The 20106-nt window shown below is 52.3% G+C and overlaps 1 protein-coding gene across 2 annotated transcripts; it reads left to right on the top strand.

Annotated features, from left to right (window-relative positions):
- The first annotated feature begins 281 nt into the window (after nt 1–281).
- PRRG3 (proline rich and Gla domain 3) lies at nt 282–10963 on the top strand. Of its 2 annotated transcripts, none has more exons than XM_072956146.1 (4): nt 282–606; nt 3498–3535; nt 4656–4816; nt 5368–10963. In XM_072956146.1, exons 2-4 carry the CDS (start codon nt 3529–3531, stop codon nt 5893–5895), a joined length of 696 nt encoding a protein of 231 aa, XP_072812247.1. In that variant the 5' UTR covers nt 282–606; nt 3498–3528; the 3' UTR covers nt 5896–10963. The 2 variants fall into 2 exon arrangements, with proteins under 2 accessions (XP_072812247.1, XP_006216263.1); XM_006216201.4 differs by lacking the exon at nt 282–606 and adding an exon at nt 767–872.
- The last annotated feature ends 9143 nt before the right edge of the window (nt 10964–20106 follow it).

Here is a 20106-nt window from a genome sequence, read left to right on the forward strand (position 1 = left end):
AGGCAGGCCCGGGCTGCTGGCCGGCGCCCCTCTTTTCTCGGCTGGCACTGAGGGCGGGCTGGCCGGAATGACAGGTGAGCCGGGGTAGGGGACAGTTGGGGGGCTGGGCTGCGCGAGGACGCCTGGCGCGCGGGCTTTGGGTGCGGCCGCCGGAGCCCGCTGCGGCGCCGGGCTTCCGAGGGCCCGCGCCCGGGGACACTATGGGGCCCGCGCCTTGGGCCCAGGGTCCCCGGCTGGCCCCGGGCGCGCCGGCCAGGCCCCGCCCCCCAGCGGCACGGGCGGGGGCAGGGGCGGCGCCGGCGGAGTGGGGCGCGGGCGCGCGGTGCTCGGTGCGCGCCACCGCCCCTCCGGCCCAGCTTGCCGGCCCGCCCTCCATACCCCCCTCGGCCCGCTCTCGTCGCCCCCACCCCTTCTCCTCTCCTCGGCCCGGCGGCCCGGTGCGCGGTGCGGCGCGACGATCGCGGCCTGGCGATCGGGGCACGGTGGTCGTGGCGCTCGAGGGTGGCGCGCAAGGCGCGGGGCGCGAGGCCAGACCTGGCGCGGCGGGGTGTGGGGGGCGGGCAGCGGCGGATCCCCCAGAGGAGAGCAGGGTCTGGGGGTACCGAGGTAATGGGTAGGGCCTGGGCGTCCGGCTGCGAGGGGCGGGAGCTCCAGGCGCACTTCGGCCCTGGCCCGGCTGAGCCACGGGGCTCCGGGGGCGGCGGGAGGGCAGCGGGGCGGGGAGGGAGGGAGGAGACGGCTGTGCCGGGCCGGGGGGCTTGGCCGACGGGGAGCAGGTGGGCGGGGACAGGGGCCCTGCTGGAAGAGGCGCCGCAGCGAGGTGGCGGGCTGCGTGCGCAAACAGGGCGGCCGCCTCCCGGGCCCGGAGAACGGTGAGGCCGTTGGGGTTGCGTGCCCCAGCCCCGAGGGCACGGTTCTGTGTCCAGGATCACTGAGCTGGGCGCTGGGCACTGTTGGGGGAGGATCTAGAGGCCCGGCCCGGCCCGACCAAGGCGCTGGGGGTTCCTGAGCGGACCCGGAGAAGAGTGTTGCTGGGCCAGAAGTGGGAGTTCTTGGGCAGGGCGCGCTGGTGGCGGGCACTGGTGGCGGGCGACGGTGGGCGAGGACAGACACTCTCAGGGCTGGCATGAGTGGAAAGGGGACAAGGAGGGCCCAGAGTTTGAGTAGGAGCATAATTTCGGAGTTCCGTGTGTCACCAGGTGGGTTGATGAGTCATGAGATTTGGAGATCGCAGGAGCCTTTCCTAGTGATCAGTTCTGAGTGAGGGAAATGGAAAGGGCAAGGATTTCGAGGAGTTTTTGAGGCCATGTCTTGGGACACTAGATGCTCTGATGGCCACCAGTCAGGGACTTTGGGAGCTTTGTCTCAGAGAGCTGGCTTAGGAAGCTGCAGCCTGGGGTGGGGTTAAGGAAGGTCTTTGTGGTGGCCAGTCCCTGCCTTCCTTCCTCTCCAGGCCTTCAGGATTCAGCTGTGTTCCTGTGGGGAGTGGGTTAAAAATTCCTCTGGCCTACAATCAGCCGTACAGTATCCACCAGGGGCAGGAGGGACATATACATGCGTGACTGCAGCAGCATTCTCTGCGGTGGAGACCTCGCGCTTCCTCACTGTTGCCATAGTAACGGCCTATTGATGGTGTATTTATAGGGGAAGAAGCAGGCGCTAAATTTTGGGGAATGAGGGGGAGGAGGCCTTATGGCAGCAGCGGCAGCAGCAGTGAGGGTGGCTACAGAATTGTTAATGGAGTGGGCCATGCCTGTGAGAGATTTGGGGGAGTTCCTGGCTTGTTTGGAGCTTAAAAATGAACTAATAACTTATGCAGGTGTCAGGATAACACATCCAGGGCTCTGATATGTGTGGGTGTGCATATACCACAGTGGGCTGTGCTTGGGACAAGACATAGCTATATGTAAGCTGTTATGTAATTTCTCCATGTAAAAATAAAAAAAAACACTGCAGTTCTCATTGATAAGCAGGGAAACAGATTTTTCTATCTCCACTTATTACTCAAGCCTTTACTCATTCTTTTCAATCCCTGACATAACAGCTCCAGTTTTCTTCAATCAAAAACCTTGCTGTTGGGCATGTCACACCCACACCCTAGATACATGACTGGCACTGGCCCCAGGGGAACCCCTGAGGTCCGTAATGGCAGCAGGATTTTGAGAGAATATTCCATCTTCTCTCTTAGAAACACTGAGGGTCAACTTTTCTCACACTGGCAGACCCATCTGTTGATAGATTCCCATATTGACAGTTTTGGGTGGGATTGGTGTGGGGTTCAAAAGAGAAAAGCTCCTTTACCATGGTGTTTCTATAGATGGCTGTTAGATTTGCTGTTTTTCCTTTACTTTTCACTTTATTCATGATTTGTATTCTACCTGTTGGTCAAAAGGTTTCGAAGATGTCTTTTAAATATGCATGAGACTGAAAACATAAATAGAAAAGTGTATTCCATGTCACAAAGGAGAAGCATATGTGCTTAACCTCTGAGCTTCCAGAGCACCTGGGCTTCCCGGTCAAGGTTAACACCGAACTTCCTGGCAGCCTAGGTGAAAAGGGTAATACAACAGGTTACGCTGTTCCTGTGTTTGACATCAAACTAGAGCTGTTTGAGGAAGGGAGCAGTGAGGTGATTGCTCCCAGATGTGGACAGCTTGGCCAGTGCTCTGGGATGTGTGCATGAGTAAGAGTGTGTGTAGGTGGGGGGCAGTGTGCTGTCGCCATGGTTGGCATATTGGCTAGATAATTCCTGAGCTTCCTGACAATTGTTTGCATTAGAGGCAATGCTCCCATCTAACTAGTGGCTTGGTTTTGATGACGTCAAAACCAAGGTACACGACATGGAGAGAAGACTGTTTCAGGAGATTCTTGCCATCCTGCCTGGGGAAGATGAACACAGGTCACCTGAGTTGGGGCCGTGACTTTTCAGGTGGTGGTTGTTGCCAGTGCCCACTTCTTAAACATGTGCTGCTTGGTTTCAGGAACGTGCTTGTCATTAGAGGTATCTGGGACTTGCTTCTGTGAGCAAGATTACTTCCAAAAACAGGTCTGGTCTCTGTCGTTGCAGATTTGCTTGACCTCACATAAGTGCTCTTTCTCTCCAAGGTCTTTTCCAGCTCAAAAGATTCCAGTGCAAAGATTCATTGAAGCCAGGGAGGAAGGAGGAACCTCAGCTTGTAGAAGCTTTTCTTTTCTTTTTTTTAAAGAAAAGCATCCACCCTTAGGTCTAGACTCTCAGAATATGTTTTTGGAGGAAGTAGCTGGAAGGTTTGCTTTGAGCTCTGCTGGGCCTCAGGGAGCTCCGAGCGAAAGCTTGGACAAGAATGAGAAGCAGTAGAGCTGTGAGTGGCTGTGCAGTGGGTGATTTGTCCCATACCATGCCGCTTGGACTTTTGACCAGTGTGGGTGAAGGGTAGGGTCACATTCCAAGACCAAGAGGATGCCCTATAGGTTTGGGGGTATGATTTCACCATGACTCTGCTTTTCTCTTTTACCAGGCAAGTGAGACACGGGACCTGAAGGAGCACCATGGCAGGTGAGGTTTTTGGGCCCCCAGCTTAGTGGTGAAGGGCCATGCCTAGGGGCTCACAGGAAAGGGGCAAGTTTTCCTTCCAAGCCACTTCCAGCTTTCCTTCCCTGGGGTGTTCCTGTGTCCCTTATTCGATTGGCCGGGTAACATCTTTCCCCTCTCAACTCTTTGGCTCCCTTCTGGAGCATGTCCTGAGATGGGCGCCTACCTGGGCCCCCGTGAGAGAAACTAGTGCAGCAGGCTGTGGGGCCTGGGGAAGCGCGCCTGCCTGCCGGCAAAGCCCTGCCTGCCTGTCAGCGAGAGGGGCTGCCGGATGTGAGAACTAGGACGTCACATGTCTAGGGCAGCAGCAGGAGCAGGCGGGCACCTCTTCTTTCACCCTCTCAAAAGGTTTCGAAGATGTTTTGAAGATCTGCTCAGGCTTGTGAGGGTGCAGAGCCCACATCATGCCAGTCAGCTCAACTGTAGCTGGACTTCCCCTTTGGAATAAGTAGATGTGGCTACCCCACAATGACACGTTTGCTGGCCGTGTCTGTGCCCAGGCCACAGAGGTTTGGACTCTGCACATAGACCCTAGGTCATGTGCATCTGGCCTCCTGATCTGCCACAGCCTGAGTTTGTACTATATTGCCTTGGGCCAGGCAGTTGGTGCCAGGCAATCTGACAGCACAGGTGGCCATTCAGGTGGAGGGATGACACCCTGGTAGAGTCCCAGGGGGCTGTTTGGTATTGGTTGCCAACATCAGCCTTAAAGAGGAATACATTCTTATGATAAGGGCTCAGATTTTCTCTTTTTGAGGTGAGGCAGAAGATGCTGGGTATCTTTCCCCTGATGACAAAGTCTCTCATGTCTGTTGTTCCTCTCAGAAGGGCCCCATTTTCCTCCATAGCAGCAGAGGCCTGAGTCTGGTTGGGTCCTGGTGCTCTAGGCAGATACCTTATGGCATCACAGGAAGCCAGCCCTTGCATCCCTTTCCCCGAGGACCAGGCGTGTCTGGGCTGGTGCCTGGCCTGCTGGCTCTGTCTTGCTTCCTCCCATCATTGCGCCCCTGTGCCTGGGCTGTCTGCTTGGAAGTTGCCTCTGGGCCCCTCCCCATTCCAGGCCTCAATGTGGCTCTCTCCTCAGTATTTCTGGAGGCCAAGAATGCCCATTCGGTCCTGAAACGGTTCCCTCGTGCCAATGAGTTCCTGGAGGAGCTACGCCAGGGCACCATCGAGCGGGAGTGCATGGAGGAGATCTGCAGCTATGAGGAGGTCAAGGAGGTGTTTGAGGACAAGGAGAAAACGGCATGTACTGCCCTGGGGCTGGGTTCTGGGTGCAGGGCGGCCTCAGGAGTCCCAAGAGCCGGCCCTGGCTTGGTATTTCAGGCGAATCAGGAGCAATGAAGGAAAGGCAGCCTGGTTCAAGGCAGGGCCACTGAGGCCCTAGAAGAACAGACAACCGATCCTTAGAAGTCCCATCTGCCAGACTCTGGGGCCTCCTGACTTGCGAGTGTTGTCCTTTGTCCTTGTTACATTCCAGGGCCTCTTTTTTAATTTAAATTTTTGTAATTTAAACTGATTTACAATGTTGTATTAATTTTTGGTGTACAGCATAGTGGTTCAGCCATATATATATATATATATAGTTTCATATTCTTTTTGATTATAGGTTACTACAAGATATTGAATATAATGCCCTGTGCTACACCACGGCCTCTTTGATAGCTCTCAGAGGCCAGTCAGACCAGGCAGGGTAGGGGCAGCTGCCAACTACCCTTGCTGAAGGGCTCTGATGTCCACGTAGGACCGGAGCTCTTGTATGTAAAGTGAAAGTTGCCCTTCTTCATCTTTTGCAGATGGAGTTCTGGAAGGGGTACCCAAATGCAGTCTACTCAGTCCGAGACCCTGCACAAAGCTCAGACGCCATGTACGTGGTGGTGCCCCTTCTGGGGGTGGCATTGCTGATTGTCATCGCTTTGTTCATCATCTGGAGGTGCCAGCTGCAGAAGGCCACCCGCCACCACCCCTCGTACGCTCAGAACCGGTACCTGGCAAGTCGCGCGGGGCACAGCCTCCCCCGGGTCATGGTCTACCGGGGCACTGTGCATAGCCAGGGGGAGTCTTCTGGGCACCGGGAGACAGGGGGCCACCCACAAGTGGTGCTGGGGCCCAGTCGCGGGGGCAGAACCACGGTCCACCTCGAGAGCACCCTCTACCTCCCTGAGCTCTCTCTCTCCAGACTGTCCAGTGCCACCCCTCCCCCGTCCTATGAGGAGGTGACTGCCCCCCAGGAGAGCAGCAGTGAGGAGGCCAGTGGCTCTTACAGTGACCCGCCCCCAAAGTATGAGGAGATAGTGGATGCCAACCCTGGCTCAGACAAATAGTGGGGCTTGTGTCCTGTCCAGTGTGAAAGGCTCATTCAGGGGCCTCCTCTTTTCTTTTTAACTTTTTAAAGACTGTGCCACCACAAAACAGCCTTAGCCTCCTCGTTGCCAAATAATTTCCTAACCGTGGATTTGTAGGAAGTCAGTTGTCAGAGACAGGTGGAGGGGGTAGGGATCACGCATGCATCAAAACCCCTGGGGAGAGCCTCAGTCCCAAGAACCTCGCTCTTCCATCAGCCCCCTCACCCCTGCCATCCCGTCCTCCGGTCAGGGACTGGCTTCTCTTATGCCAAAGGAGTCACCGCATTGAGTTGATTGTGGCCGGAAGGTCCGTGGGTTCGGGCCCCGGGGCCACACAGCTGGCTGAGACCTATTGTCTAGAAGCCCCGCCACAGAGATGAGGGAGGGAAACCAGCCCTTTAGTGCCCATTTCCACCCTAGCCCTGCACTCCTGTCCTTGCCACATTTGAGGACAGAGACAAGGACCGAATAAAAACAAAAAGAGTTGTAAAATAACGAACACCATAAAACAAAACGTTATCACCTGGGCCATCCCTAGGGGTCCAAGGGAAACTATTTGCACAGATCTGTGACACTCCACTTTCAACTCCCCTAACACCCTCTCCCCTACACTCTGGGCCAGATTCAGAGGGATGTTCTGAGCAACGTGGGGGGAGGATGGGGTGTATGAGGCACGAGGGCAGGGCCTGGCTGGCAGATTGACCTCCCTGAGATGGAGCAAGGGGCCCACGTGGACTTTGCCATCTGGAGGGTGGCTCTGGTTCCAGTGTGCTTGGTCTCTCCCAGACTCTGGCTCTCCAGGCACATGCACCAGCTGTGCAAAAACCGCCACCCACTGGCTTAGCCCAGTCATAACTCCTGGAAAACTGATTCCGCTGATGACCCTACCTCTGGAGCCCAGGGCCTTTGAACGGGTGAAGTACAGGCTGGGGCAGAAAGCTGGAGTTCTCTCCTTCTGAGGTTGGTCCATAGGATGATTAAACCCACAAACTTGGCCTCCTCAGCACTGTGTTGTCTGCCATTGAACTTTTAGGATCCTTCCCTTTTCGTGAGTAGGTGTGTTGAGATGAACTTGATTTTCAGATGGCTGATTTCTCCTTCATGATGGTGCCTACTTTGGGTAAGATCCTAAAGTGTCCCTTTCTAGAAATTTCTCTGGGGGGGGTGTGATGGGGAAGCCCATGACCTGGGGCTGAAGGCTGTCATTGTGAGGTGCCAGTGCATTTTTAGGAACCCCTTTCTGTGGCTCAGGAGCTGTCCACTGTCCATTTCAGTGAGGCTTCGGACAGCAATAGGGCAGAGGTGACCCGCCCTTTAACTGTCAGTGACCATGCAAAACACAGTCAACACTGCCCTCCCCACCCCTCACCTTCATCCTCCTGGCCTCAGCACCAAACCACTTTTCTTCTGTGGTGCTTAAAAAAATGTAGCAAAATTTTTGGGGGCCCAAAAGAGTGCACAGCCAGGGTCTATTGGGAACCACAGCAGTTTAAAACCCACTGAGAAGACGAGCTTCTCACTGTCTAAACAGCCCTCCCAGGCAGGCACTTGAGCCTCGCTCTTGGAATGCCACCCTGCCTAGAGGCCGCACATGACTTCTCAAGGCCCCCGCAGTCCTGGGCACTTGCCCGGGAACATGCTTCAGGTTAGGAGGCTTGTGTTCTTATCCCAGCGAGGCCACCAGCTTGGACAACTCAACCCTGTGGCTGGGGTTTTCCATCCTTCCCCCTACCTCACAGGCCTACCGGAGGCTGACAGAGCTAATGCCTGTGTAATGCTTGAGGTATCAGGAAGCCAGTGCAGTTGGCCCTTAAGAAGATTCTTCTAGAAATATGTAGGTTATAAGGGACCAGTTTGATCATAAGCCTTCATACGACTCTGATGTTGAGTCAACCTGGGGAGTCAGTCTCCTGCCAGTTGACTCTTTCGTCCCCTCCTCTTTCCCCCGAGAGCTCCCTGATGCCAGAGGTGCTGACCAGGTGGCATTCCACCTTTCCTTCCTTCCTCTTTTCCTCCCTCTGGGCCTCTAGCACCGCGCTCCCGCCCTTCCTCACAAAGGCATTTTTGGCCTCGAAGGCTGCTGCTTTTTCCGTGACGGATGCTGGGGTCAGTCCTGTTTGGCCATGTTGGAGGACCTGGGGCGGCCTGAGGCTTGGGGGCCAGTCCCTGCTCTCCTGGCATTTCCTCGAGCCCATGCCTGTCTGTGACCTGGGAGCACAGGAGAGGACGCTTAGCCCTGTGAGTCTCCTACCCACTGAGCAGAGAGCCAGACGCAGGCCCCCGATGACCGGAGCCAAAGGGAGGGTGCCCGGGGATACCTGCCCACTTTGATCCCCTTGAACCCTTCCCTGCCAAGCTACTCAGCCATTGGCAGCCGGGTGGTGGTAGGAATGAGTGGAAAGCTGGAGCCCAGCCTGATGGAGAGCAGCCTGGGCTGCCTGGTTCAGGTGCTTTGCAGCTTTCTTTCCCGTGGGGTTGCCCCCGTGGCCTCTGGGATGTTCTTTGCAGTATATCGTAGGAAAAAAAAAAAAAAGACTGTCAGTACACCATGGTCATAACTCCTCACGGTGCACATTTGGCTTTTATGAACACACTGTACATATCTTTTCCAACTCTGTCTTTGTATGGATGTGGATTTGATACAATGCTAAATCTGCAGTAGCCACATTTTGTTGTTTTTGGACGTGTGTGTGTGTGTGTGTGTGTGTGTGTGTGTACACGTGTGCACGCTGCCTTTTCTCACATGCTTATCTGAAACAATAGCCGGTGTGTGCGGCTATATTTGTACCAGGAGGGTTCCGGTCTGAAAGGAGGACTGTCACCTCCCAGGGCTAGGCAGCCTGGTGACAGGGCTCTGAGTGAGGAAAGCCGAGGTTTGCTGTGGGAGCCCTCCTAAGTGGCCACCTCCTGCCCCCACCTCATGAAAAGTTTTGGAAGAAGATGAAGCCCATCCTGTGGGCCTCCCTGCTGTAGGACCCCCACTCACATGTGGCTTTTGGAGCCGAGCCCCCAGCCTCAGCTCCTGGTCTCTGGGTGCCTGCAGCTGAAGGAAATCTGAGTGCCCCTGGTCTTTTTACTGCTTTATTTTTTCCCTGATGGACAGATGTGTGACTATTGACTTTGGGAATGGCGGGGCTAGTTATTTAGATAGTTTTCATTTAAAAAAAAAAAAGAAAAGGCTTTAAACAATTCTTTGGAATGTGACTGTCACTTGTTTTCAACCAAACTCTTTTTAAGACTTTTTAAAACAAGAATCACAATCTTGTCCCTTCCCCACTCCTCCACATCACCTGGGGTTTTCAGCACAAGAGAATGAGTGGAGGGCACAGGTGCCCAGCATGTGTGGCACGAGCACAACCACGTTGTACCCTGGCTGAAGGACATGCGATGCAGCCACGTGGTCTGACCCAGGGACCAGGGGCTTCTCCTCCTTGCGAATCCCACTGCCATTAGTGTGAATTCCTTAGGGTGCTTCGGAAAATAGGAATCGGCCTGATTTGGTGGACTTTGTCTTTTTTGGTTGCCTGAATATGAGGGATTCAGGAAAGGAAAGCATCTTTTTTGTGAAGGAGTTGGAGCCAGATGGTTCTTCTCTGGCTGGGGGTTGATCTCCACAACCAAATGGCATCCCACAAGAAGAAGAAAATAACACTGCCTCTAGATTGTTCTTTTGTGAGAGAGAGAGAGATTACCAAGAGCGACTGTCTTGCTCACCTACGCTCTGTCTTTCTGGGAGTGTGTGTGTGTGTGTACTGTGTCTCCTGTGTGTGCCCTCATGTTCAAGGTGAGATGCGGAGCTGGGCAGCAAAGCTGCTGTCTAGGCTGCTTTTCAGCTTGACAAGCAACGAAGCTCCATCGAGATCGTGCCGATTCAGAAACAAGCACATCCTCCCCACTGAACTCTACTCATACTAATCAGTATAATTAGCTCATTTAAAAGTACTGTAATCAGACTCCCTGCAACTCTGGTAAAAGCCCATTAATTTGAAGCCCATTAATTCAAAACTTAGAGAAAAATCACAACTTCAGATAATTCACGGGATCTGCGATTCTTCCTCAGTAGAAATATTTGAAAGATTCTCCTCTTTAGTTAGTCTTCAGGGTCATATGACTAAGCGGGATCTAGTTTAAAAAGAGTACCTTTTTCAAATAAAAGGCTCACGATGCTAAGGATCCCTTCACTGTGCCTTCAGCTTTGGGGCTCAGCAATTCTCATACATGAGGCTCTTCGTGTACAGGACCATCTCTTACTGTCTCTCTGCTGTGGGGATGTTGGCTCGGGCAGCTTTTCATTCGACTTCTTTATTTACTCTAGAAATAAAATCATTGTGAACTAAACTGCAATTTAAAGTAATATAACTGTGCATCTTGCTAAATAGTCTGTAAAGCAGATGTTTCGCTGACTGGCCTCTCCCATTGTTCGCCCCCAAATATTAAAACGTCGCGAGCTTTTCCTTTCATGGGCTGTGGGCGGTGAGTCTCTCTCAAGCAAGAATTTCTCTGACAAAGATATCCAAACAGCACAGCACACCCCCTCAGGCTCAGTGCCTCAACAGTTGTTCCACTGTACTGAGATATGTGACCACTGAACAGGGCCTGCCCGCCCTGTGCCCGCCCCCAGCCCCAGCATTAACACAGACATTCAAGATTGGGACAGATCCCACAGCTGCTTTGGCCTCCCAATCTGTCTCCCCTTATGGACGCCACTTTCCCAGGCCTGACCACACCTGCTACTTCACTCTATGATCGTGAATTTGTGACAGTGGAAATGCTGCAATGTGCAACTGAGCTTCTAGACATGATGACTGTGAAATGGATTCATTTTGGTACCACTTTAAACTGTGCTTGTATTCATGTGTTGACCCATGTCAGCTGGGAAATCTGTATATTCAGTAATATGTCAGGACTTGACCAGAGCCTGGGGACAACAAACTTCCTTCTGAGTTCTTTCTCTCTCTCTCTCTTTTTCTAATTGTTGAGTTTAGCCGTTAAGTTTTGTCTCGTTCTGTACCAGAAGATAATGAACAATAATAAAGAGCAAATGGCATCGACTTGTGTCCTGTCCTCAACTATCCTGGATCCCTGCTGACTCCCAAACTTCCATGGGGCATGGATGGTTGTGGGCCAAACTGTTTTTTTTTTCTTCCAAAACTCTGACTGTAGATAAGGAAACAGCCCAAGCCAGTTTAGAAGCAGGAAGCAGAGATGTCCTGGGTCCTAAAGTTTGACCCATATGTGTAAAATGATCTCCTGCCCTGTCCCCCTGGGATGAGGTTAGTAAGGTCTGTCACAAATCATGCTAACAACTTCCCTGTCACCTGATCCCAGGTTACTAATAGAGGTGTCCTTTGCTAACAGGATGTCTGGCTTGGTTTCAGAGCTAGGGGGGAAGTGGGAGACAGAAATTTTCCCAGGACCTACGTAGGGGGTGCATAATACTCAGGTTTTGCCCTGGTTTGACTTCTTGAATTCTGAGGATGGCAAGAATCAGAGACTGTACAGTGATGCCTTAGCCTCCCCTTGGAGGAAGTGTGCTCTGAGCCCCGAACACTCTCAGCTGTTGGTGTGAAGTGAGATATGGCCACCAGAAGTTGCTGGTGAACGTTGTGCCAGTCCCCAGGAATGGAAATAATCCACCGTTTAATAGGAAAAGCCATGGCACTGATGAGACAATGGCAGTGAAATTCAGGGCCTCTTTCGAGGATTGGCTGTGGAGGCAAAATGCCAAGAATGACAGCCAAAGGCCTCGGCTTCCATTCTCGCCCCAAGCGGGGATGCTGGGAAGTCCAATGAAGACTCTTCAAGCAGACTCCAGCAAACAGATGGGGTCACGCTCTGAATATGGGTTTTGAACTTTAGGCCCTTTTTTTGCGAGAAACTGGCATTCTTGGCAGTCACTTAGGGTCCCAAGTTAGCATGAGGGCTTGGGAAGGTGGGAGTCCTCTTTTCACCCTTTCCCCAAGCCCCATCCAATACCATGACCACACCCTCAGAGCAGCTGGCCTGAGACCACACAGAATGAAGGCACTGAAGGACAGTGGAGAGGACCCATGAGGTGTACATGGAAATGATCACAGCCAGCATTTGTTAAGCACTTAGTGTATGCCAGGCCCTGTCTGTGCATTAACTGAGAACCTGCTCCCAAGAGACCTGAGCTATCTGAGGGAAGCAAGGCCAGACAGGCGTGCCATTTGACCAAAGCCTCACAGGGAAGACATGCCCGCCTCATCATGTGAGGCCAGGTCTGTCCAGACTGTCTGACCCCCGGCCACTCGTATGGCACTGCTGGTCTCCTCTGGAGGTCACTTTGCTTTTGTTTTTGTTTTTGTGCTGACTGTTCATCTTCCCAGCACTGCCCTGGCCTCTTCTCTGGCCCAACTGTTAATTCCACAAGAGCAGGGACCAGATATAACTTTTTTTCTCACCAGTTCTTCCCCAGAACCCAGCCCAGTGCCTGGCTCCCAGTCAGTGTTCAATTAAATGAACTACATTAGCCAATTTTATTCTCCAGTCATACGCCAATCACCATGCAGGAGCTTGCTCAAGCTGCCATAACAGAGTCACATAGACTGGGTGGCTTAAATGACAGAAATGTATTGTCAGTAGGGTTGGTTTCTTATGAAGCCTCTCTCATTGGCTTGGAGATGGCTGTCTTCTTCCTGTGTCTTCACCAGGACTTTCTTCTGTGTTCACACCTCCGTGTATTAATCTCCTCCTCTTATAAGGATACCTGTCATATTGGATCAGGGACCACCCTATTGACCTCATTCAACCTTAATTACCTCTTTAAAGACCCTACCTCTCCAAACAACCATATTCTTAGGTACTTAAGGTCAGGACTTCAACTTATGAACTTGGGAGTGGGGGGAGCACTGTTCAGCCCATAAGACTGTATTTGTGACAGGGCAGGGGAAAGAGTCTTTTTTGCTCCTTCTTCCAACCTTGAGCACATCACACACACTCTAGAAAAGCTTGGGGATGGGTCTCATGACTTCTGAGATGCTGGCAGAGACAGGGACACCTTGCCAGTCTCAAACCATGCCCTGGAGAAGATTGTTCCCTGCTACAAGTGGACAGGTCTGGGACGGCTGCCATAGATCCCCACAGGGCAGCCAGGGCTGGGAGAGGAGAAGTGGGCTTCAGAATGGTTTTCCCAGGGTCCCTCTGTGAAGAGTGATGGAAGAATCCAAAGCCTCTAGGAGAGACAAAGTGTTTGTGCTCCCTCAAGATTTTTTAATAGACAAACCATGTTTTCATGAATCACAAGCCTGCTGGATCCAATAACAGTGGATTCAGTTTCACCAGGCTTTGTGTGCTATAAAAATAGAGGCTGTGGAAGCTGGGTAGCATTCAGGTTGGGCTGGTTACACTTAGCCACAGGAGCACAATGGCTGGGTGAGTTGATCCCATCACCCTAGGGTCCTGGGGCTGACAGGGCCTCTAAGGGTAAGTACTGGCAGAGCACAGTGTTCCACAACCTTAGAGGGTCCCAGCCTCAGCCCAGACCATGGAGCTGTAGAAAGGCCCTCCCCTGGTGGAGGCAAGAGAGAAGCTGTAGCAACAGAGTATGTAGAACTTCATGGTAGAGTCCAGTGGGCTGGAGGTGGGGGCTAGAGAGAAAGCCTTCCTGAAGAAACCATACGCAACCTAGAGCTTGAAGGATGAGTAGAAATCAGTCAGGCAAAGAGCACGGAAGATGATGAGACCGGGCAGAAGAACAATGTGTGAGGAGGCGTAAAGGCAAGCAAGGCCACCATGTTTTTAAGGAAACAGAAGAAGCCGGGGTAGCAGAAGGGGAAAGATTTGTGCACGATGAGGCTGAGAAGGTTGCAGGAAGCTAGTCCAGTCAGGGCCCTCTAGGCCACACTCAAAGTTGTGCTTTTCATTCTAGTGATAGTGGGAGGCCACTGAGGAGCACTTTAAGGTGCAAGAGGGCATGACTTAGGCCTATTATATTTTAAACAATCTCTCTGCCTGTTGTATGGAGAACAGGCTCAACAAGATCAAAGAGATAAGGTGGGAGGCTATTGCGGTCATCCAGGCAAGAGGTAGTGAGGCCATTGGCTAGGTTGGTGACAGAGGAGACAGAGAGAAGGAGACCACTGAGAAGATTTTGCCCAAACACTGAATTCTATATTTATGAGGTCGTATTAGTGTTCTCCAGAGGCACAGAACCAATAGGAGATATAGACATAGAGATATAAATACATATCTATTTCTATAGAGAGATAGATACAGGAAGAGATGATTAATGGTAAGGAATCAGCTCATGCAATTGCAAATGTGGAGGCAGGAAGCCCCACAATATGCCATCTGCTAGTTGGAGTCCCAGGAAGTCCAGTGCTGTAAGTATCAGCTCAAAGGCAGAGGAAGGCCAATGTGCAGCTCAAGTAGTCAGGCAGAGAGAGGGAGAGAGTGCCAATTTCCCGTTCTTCTGCCTTTTGGTTCTAATCAGGCCCTTCATGGATTGTAGGATGCCCAGCAATATGCCATCTGCTTTCCTCAGTCCGCCCATTAAAATGTTGATCTCATCTGGAAACACCCTCACAGACACATCCAGAAACAATATTTAACTAAATATCTGTGTACCCTGTGGCCCAGTCCAGTTGACACACAAAGTTAACAATCACAGAGGGACCAGAGCCACACAGAGTGACTGGGTCTGCAGAGTGGGTAAGAAGGGGTGGGGAGGAGTCCCACAGGACTTTCAGCTTTGGGGACTCAGACAGTGAGCTAGGTGGTGGGACCACTCTCTGGAAAGAGTCACACAAGAGGAAGAGTGGGTTGGAAGGAGCATGTTGAGTGTACGGTGTGAAGTGTGTCTGAAGGGAACTAAAGGAGGACGGGGCTGAAACAGGAGGTTCCAAAGTTGCATGAGTTACCACAAAGACAAAAAATGAAGTCTGGGGATAGGCAGGAGAGAGGTCAGACAGGTGGGGGAAACCATGGGAGTAGAGAGTCCTGGAAACCATGGAAGGAGGGTGTTTCTAGGAGAATAGAGAGGACAAGGGTATGAAATGCTTCCAAGAAGTCTAGTAAGATGAAGGGTCAAGTGCGTTCATTGGATCAAGCTGTCAGGAGGCCACTCGTGGCCTTGGCCTCAGGAAGTTTTTTTTGTTTTAACAATCTGGTCATTTTTATTCAACACTTGAGTTTCTCCCACAAGTCAGGCAGCGCACTAAGTGCAGGGGAGACAGAAGTCAGCAAAGCCAGCATGTCCCTGTGGAACTGCTATCTCCGTGCTGAGAAAGATGTGCTGGTGTTTCCGTGCTGATGAACATCAGCCTGGCAAGGGGAGGAGCTGAAGGCCCAGGGGGATGCAGATTTAGGTCACTGGAAGAGCTGCAGCCAGGGCCCAAGCACAAGGGCCACCAGCCCTGCCAACAGCATGGACAGTTTATCCTTTGCAACGAACAAAGGCCTTGTGGACAGGGCAAAGCCGAGCAGCACCAGCTTTGAACACTAACTCTGCTGGGAGCTGAGGGATTTACTTTCCACGGCCCCTTCTCCGCCATTTTCAGGTGAGGTTGCTGGGGCGCATGGCCTCGGGTCACACTGCCACTAAGTGGGGAGCCAGGACTCCAACCACACAGCGGGAGGAGGAGAGCAGCCGGACCATAGAGCTTGGGCTCTGACCCACCCCTGAAGTGTTATGCATACTATTAGTGTTATGACCTGCTTGCTGGCTCTGCCTTCCGAGAGTCAAGGGCAGGGCAGAGTGGAACAGGGGCTAGAGGATGTTTGCTGGGACTCTCTTGAGCCATCTCCTTCCTGGGACCTCCTCCTGTTCTAGCAAAAGCCCTGGACCGCCAGTCTGAGGACACCAGTTCTCACCGAAGCCCTGTCACTGAATTGTTAAGTGAACTGACTGACACCCCGGGCATTTGCAGCACTTTTCCTGCCTCTTCTTTAATGTTGGCCATTTTCCTTTGGCCTCTGATTCTCCTGAATTTTATATACACATCACATTTCCATCACTGGACATGGGAACAATTGAAAGCAGATGCATTATGATCTTTGGAGTCACCCCACAAGCCTCTGCGAAGTCATGTTGTCCACCCCCCTCCCTGGGGAACCAGCCACTACAGGGGTTCCCTGGACCAGAGGCAAAGCTGACTGATAGGTAGGTACCTATGCCCCTCTGGGTTTCTAAATCAGTTGCTAGCTTCTGGTGGAAGGGATTCTTGGGCCAGCAGAGAGACAAGAAGGAAGAAGGGGCAGTGTGGACAGCAGCTGGCTAAACCAGGAGGCAGAGAGCGAGCGTCTTCACCACATGCAGGGAAGTCCTGAATTACCCCTTGGGTAATCAGCCAGCAACAATTATCCTCAACTTGCCAAAGCTCCTCCTGAGCTGTTCAGGCAGCTGGCCCTCTGGCAGGGTCACCACTTAGGAGCTGATCTGAAGGGACCCCAAGGCACGTAGCATCTCAGCAGCAGGGCTCCTCCCACAGGTTTGTTAGCCAAAGCTGGGGCTTGTGTCAGTGGCTTTACCTCACTTCTGCTAGAACTGCTCTCCCCAGTCTGGACCAGAATTCTGGGGCTGTAAGCAGCATTTCCACCCAAAGTAGGGAAGAACTTTTCTACCTATCTGAGCCCCCTAGGGAGAGAGCAAGCTGTCCCTGAAGTGGGTAGCCAGAGGCTACAGGTGCCAGGACAGCCATCAGGACCTTTTTCTTAGGTTGACAGAACTCTAGGGATCACCTACCACATTCCCAGGGAGGCAGAATGTGGCCGGATTAAGGGCAGGACCGCCACACGACAACCCCTTGCTACTGTCCCCACAGACCCATGAATTTCTGGTCTGTCTGCTTCTATCTGCTCTCTAGAGCAGAAGCTTCATGAGGACAGGGACCTGGTACTTATCCCCAGCACCTGGCACCCAGGCAGTCTTGATTCAACACAACCAAACTGAGTGACAGGAGCCCACGTTTGCAAATTGAAGTGCTCTGTAACCTTCTGCTGATGGCCCTGCCCCCTTGGGGGCGGGTCCCTAGGGCAGCCCCAGGTGGTCCTGCCACTTAGTTCCCTCCCTCTGATGATGAGGTGGCCCTCCTTCCCGAGGCCAGCTGCAGTCCCTGAAGTTTGCTCTTCTGTCCTTCCTGTCTTTTTAAGGCATGGACGGACAGCTGCAAGGATCTGCGAGTCCCCTTCCCCTTTCCCCTCTGGCTTGGGGAGGCCCCTGGGTATCCAGGGATGACCTCAGTACCAGCTGCTTCCAGAAGCAGGAAGCAGACTTGTTTACAGGTTCATAAGTTTCATTAGCAAGTTGAGAGGAAGCTCCCAGATGCCTGGAAGATCTGGCTTTGCAGCCAAAATCAGGCTTGCGACTGTAGCTGCCTGCAACTGGGCTCCGAGCAGAGCTGGCAGGCAGCAGGCCATCACGCCTGTTGGCTTTGAATGCCTTCCTCCATAGTACCCTAATATAAGGACAAGCTGAAAGCAGCACTGCTCTGGGTGGAGAGATGCTGGAATAACCCCGACACATTTCCCTGAAACCATAAAATACAGTTTGAAACTGAATTGTAGCCCAATCTTCCATGTGAAGATGGGAAACTGAAGCTCAGAGCAGAAGAAGTAATTTGCCTAAGATGACCCAAGGTCAGAGCTAGGAGTCACTCCCAGGTGTACTGACCCCGTGCCTGGGTTCCCACCACTTCCTACTTGGGTTTGCAAGCGAGGTGGGAGCAGGTAGCAGATGTGGCTGTCAGACCCCCAAGCCAGTCAGGAATCCGGGTAGAGTACATGGCTGGCTGAGCAGCTGGGAGAGGCCAGTGGTTGGAAGGCATTGGCTGAGGCTGGTGCTTGGGCAGGTAGAGAGACAGACAGACATAAGATGAGGGAAGACAGGCAGACAGGCAGGCAACAGCCCAAGTTGAACACCTGCTCTGGGAGGCGGAGGTGGAGGGAATGGGTGCCCTCTAGATTTCAGCACAAACTTGGATGCAATTAACTGGGTTTGTTTAGTCCCCAGTGGAGGCTGTATGCTCACGATTACCTTTAGGGAAAAAGATGATATGTTTTCTTCGGAGTCGCTTAGCTTGAAGGGAGGGAGAGCTTTCACCTCCAAGCCTTTCTGTTAATAAAATAGCTCTTATTTTAATAAACATCCAAGCCCTCCAGCAGACAGTTCATGGGAAAGAAATACAGAAGATCAATAAACATGAAAAACTGCTTAGGTTTATCCATAATTAAAGCAATATAAATTAAAGCAACAATGAGATGGATACCATTTCTCACCCATCATGATGATGCCTTTTAGAACGTTTCATCATAGCTTCCACTGATAAAGCTGTGAAGAAACCAGCACTTTCTTCCCCTTGATGGGGTCCCATTTGGTGCAGCCTCTTCAGAGGGGACACTGTCAGCACTGGTGAAAACTGCCAGCACACATACCCTAGAATCCCACGATTCCCCTTCTAGGCACTTGCTCTACAAAAACATTTACACTTGTGTGCAAAGAGGCATGCCGAAGACTCCTCGCTGCTATGTTGTTTATGAAAGCAAAGGCTCTAGACAGCCTGAATGTCCACGAGCATGCCAATAAGCAGTGCTGCAGCACAAATGCTGTGCTGCGTTCAAAAGCCAGGAGGTGGATTTGCCCTGACGTGGGAGAGCTCCGAGGCACGCTGTTCACTTAAAACAAGTAAGTTGCAGAACAGAACGTGCCTCAAATGTATGACCTCATTTGTGTAAAACACTACGAACACGTACACACAGCTAAGCCAGATGTTCCCTGCTCCCCTCCACCCAGCTCCCAGAGTCATTTGTGTAACCTTTGTCTTGGGAAGACCTCCGGGCTCCCTGGCCCTCTTGTCTAGGCCTCTGCAGCCCCGCACCCACATTTGGCCGGGGGCCATCCTCCTGCCTCCCATAAGCCTTGGAAGATCTCTCTGTACCCCAGGTGCCCTAGTCCTTCGGGCCCCCGAGTTTGTCACACTAGACAGTGGGGGATTTTTGGTGTTCAAAGTGAGAGTTTGGGGTGATTTCAGAAAGAAATTATGCTGTTGGAGAGAAAACGTTAGCATGCTAGAGAGACATGTCAAGGGACAATTTCAAAGTCACACCGAAAATTCAGTCTCCCACGGCCCAGCCTTCCTTGGTGCCCAATCCAAGAGAGGCAGACGTACTGAAGTGGTGAATGTCAGGGTTTCTGGGTGGCTTTAGGGACCCAGGGATTGGGAAGGAAGTCTCTCCACCCTCTCTGCTTGGCTTTAGGTGGTAGGGTCCTTTGCCACCAGGGGGCAGTGCTTCAGCATGCACTTGGACTCAGTGTCCTTGTGCCCAGGAAGCCCCAACTGGTCAAGGCCAGTTGGCAGTCAGAGGGGAATTTGATCTGAGGTCAATCGTGCAAGGTCCTGCCCGGGCCCATACCCACAAAGCTCTGCGGACTTGACTGCTCTCACGTTCAGCCACCCCATAGGGAGGGGATCATTAGCTCTATCATCCAGTGAGGAGACTGAAGCCCAAAGAAAGGAAAGACTTGCTCAAGGTCAAATCTTGAGACCATGAGGAGGATGGGCAGGGTATAGGGTTGTCAGGAAAAATACAGGGTAACCACTTAAATGCGAGTGTTAGATAAACCATGATTAATTGTTCAGTATATGTATGTCCCAAATGTTGCATAGAGCATAAATATACTAAAAAATTATTTGTTGTTCATTTGAAATACAACTTCAATCTGGCAACCCCGGCAGGGCAGAAACCCATGGTTCCTGCTTCCCAGGCTCCTGAGTCCGACAAAGCCCACTTCTCTGCTCCTAAGGTGGCCCTCCAGAAAGCTCAAATATCATTGCAGCTGCTCCACTGGAGTTTGAAAGGGCTTCCCCCCGGGCCCTCAAGAATACAGGCAGGGACTATGTCAGCTCTCCTCCGGAGAGCTTATTCCCAGTGCTGGACATGTGGGGCCAGGGACGGGGTCAGGCAGCTCAGATCGTACCATCATCTCTAAGCGAGCCAAACCCTCTCTTTCCTCTCCCTTGCCCTTTCCTTTCTCCCTTCCTCTTCCCCTCCCTCTTCCTCCTCTTCCTCCCACCTGGCCCCAGCTATGCTCTGGTTTCTTTTACAAATAGCCTCCTGTCTCCCCGGGGGCTCTGGGACTGTTCCCAAGAGCTCAGGGTTCACCTTCAGTGATTGTATCAGCTAGGCTTCTCCGGAGAAATGGAACCGATAGTATGTATGTGTGGGTCTGTA

This window comes from Vicugna pacos, chromosome X (assembly GCF_048564905.1).
Source record: "Vicugna pacos chromosome X, VicPac4, whole genome shotgun sequence".
NCBI classification, from domain to species: domain Eukaryota; kingdom Metazoa; phylum Chordata; class Mammalia; order Artiodactyla; family Camelidae; genus Vicugna; species Vicugna pacos.